The sequence below is a fragment of the Lepus europaeus genome, chromosome 12, assembly GCF_033115175.1.
Source record: "Lepus europaeus isolate LE1 chromosome 12, mLepTim1.pri, whole genome shotgun sequence".
Classification (NCBI taxonomy): domain Eukaryota; kingdom Metazoa; phylum Chordata; class Mammalia; order Lagomorpha; family Leporidae; genus Lepus; species Lepus europaeus.
In genome coordinates, this window is record NC_084838.1 from 979,791 (window position 1) to 981,478 (window position 1,688).

Genomic DNA, 1,688 nt, shown 5'->3' on the forward strand with positions numbered 1-1,688 from the left:
GAAAGCACAAGCTGTTTATTAGCCTTGGACAAGCTGACCCCTTGGCCCTGTGGGGGCCGCAGGGGCTGGAGAAGGGGTGTGGGCACCAGCCCTGTCCACAGCACACCCCTGGTCACAGCGGCTCCAGGGCGGGTCTTGGGGGTGTTGCCAATCTGCGGGGCCGGCAGAGCAGGTGCGCCGAGGGCCGCTGAGGGCGGTGTCCACGCTCTCCTAGCTGCGCCCACCTGGAAGAGGCAGAGGGAGACAATCACCGAGGTGGGGGCGGGGCGGGGCGGGGCGCTCAGTCCCCTTCCCTGTTCTCTCTCTCACACACGCGTGGGCAGGCACACGCACGACAAATACCGGGGGCCAGGGCCCTCCCCCTGCCCGCCTTCCTGCTCCGCCCACTCCCCGCCCCTGGGTTCCCTCACCTGTGTCCGGGTCGCTGGGGAGCCGCCCTGTCTCCAGGAAGAGCCAGAGGTCGCGGCATCTCCGGGACTCCACTCTTGTCACCCCGTAGCTGACCGCCGAGCCTGCGACTGCGGGGCGGGGCGGGGGCCGGGCCTCAGCCTCTGTGCTCCGCTAGGGAGGCTGGCCGGCTCGGGGCAGGGCCCCCAACAGCCCTGGCCTGCGGCAGACCCGGCTGCGGGTCGGGTACCCACCCGCGGCCAGCAGCACGCTCCACTGGAAGCCGTACGGGAACCTCCTCCGAAGCAGGATCTGCAGCCCGAAGGCGGCGCCCGAGCCTGCGGGGCCGAGGTCCGCGCGTCAGCCGGGGCCCGGGGCTGGCACCTGCCCTGGGGGGCAGCAGGGCGCGGAGCCCCGGGCGCCGGGCCCCGGCCTACCTGCGAGGAAGGTGACCACGCCCTTCACGAAGGCGCCGGACTGGCACGCCGCGTACTCCCCGAGCCCCTGCGTGGGGAAGCGGTGGCCGGCTGAGCCCCTCCCCGCGCTGCTCTGGGCGGGCGGAGGCCCGGGCAGGGGGCACGGGGACCCCGAGGGTTGGGGCACGCCGCCCCCGCCCCCGAGCCCCCCGAGGCCTGGGGCTCTGCGTCCCGGGCCGGCCTTCTCACCGGGTGCTTGGCGGCCACGGCGTCGTCCACACGGGACAGGCCCAGGGTCACCATGGCTGGCCGGGCTCGAGGAGAGGAGTGGGCATGCGCAGGAGCCGCCGGAGAGGGGCGGGGCGGGGCCGTGCCTCAGCGAAGGGCGGAGCCTGGGGGCGGAGCCTTCCGGAGTTCCGGAGAGGCGGGGCCTGGGCGAGGGCGGGGCCTGCAGGGCGTGGCGGAGCCGGAGGAGAGAGGCGGGGCCTGGGCGGGGGCGGAGGAGAGGGGCGGGGCCTGGGCGGGGGTCCCATCAATCCGCTGCGCCCCCCATGGCGGGCCGAGGATGTCCTGGGGTCTCTCCTGCCATCCCGCTGTGTCGCTGTGCGGGGAGCGACCCCAGTGCCCCAGGTGTGGAGGCGCCCATCTCACGGTCCAGCCCCCGTGTCCACTGCAGCACGGCAGCGCAGGGTCGGTGACCAGCAGTCGGGCAGTGGAAGGTCTCCCTGCCCGTCAGGAATCTGCCGTCCCCGACCCACGCCGCCCCGTACTGCAGGGGACCCGGTAAGGATTCGCTTGCACCTGGGGGGGGGCGGCCCTCCAGCCACGGTGGGGGGGACAGCAGAGGTTCCTGGGAGGTCACCCCGCTCCCTGGCGCTGTGGGGC

The 1,688-nt window shown here is 74.5% G+C and overlaps 1 protein-coding gene across 1 annotated transcript; it reads right to left on the reverse strand.

The window, feature by feature from the left end:
* Positions 1 to 1,139, reverse strand: TMEM141 (transmembrane protein 141). The gene is made up of 5 exons (XM_062206846.1): positions 1,053 to 1,139; positions 825 to 891; positions 642 to 725; positions 411 to 518; positions 1 to 224 (listed from the first exon to the last, which is right to left on the reverse strand). Exons 1-5 carry the CDS (start codon positions 1,104 to 1,106, stop codon positions 211 to 213), a joined length of 327 nt encoding a protein of 108 aa, XP_062062830.1. The 5' UTR covers positions 1,107 to 1,139; the 3' UTR covers positions 1 to 210.
* Between the last annotated feature and the right edge of the window lie 549 nt (positions 1,140 to 1,688).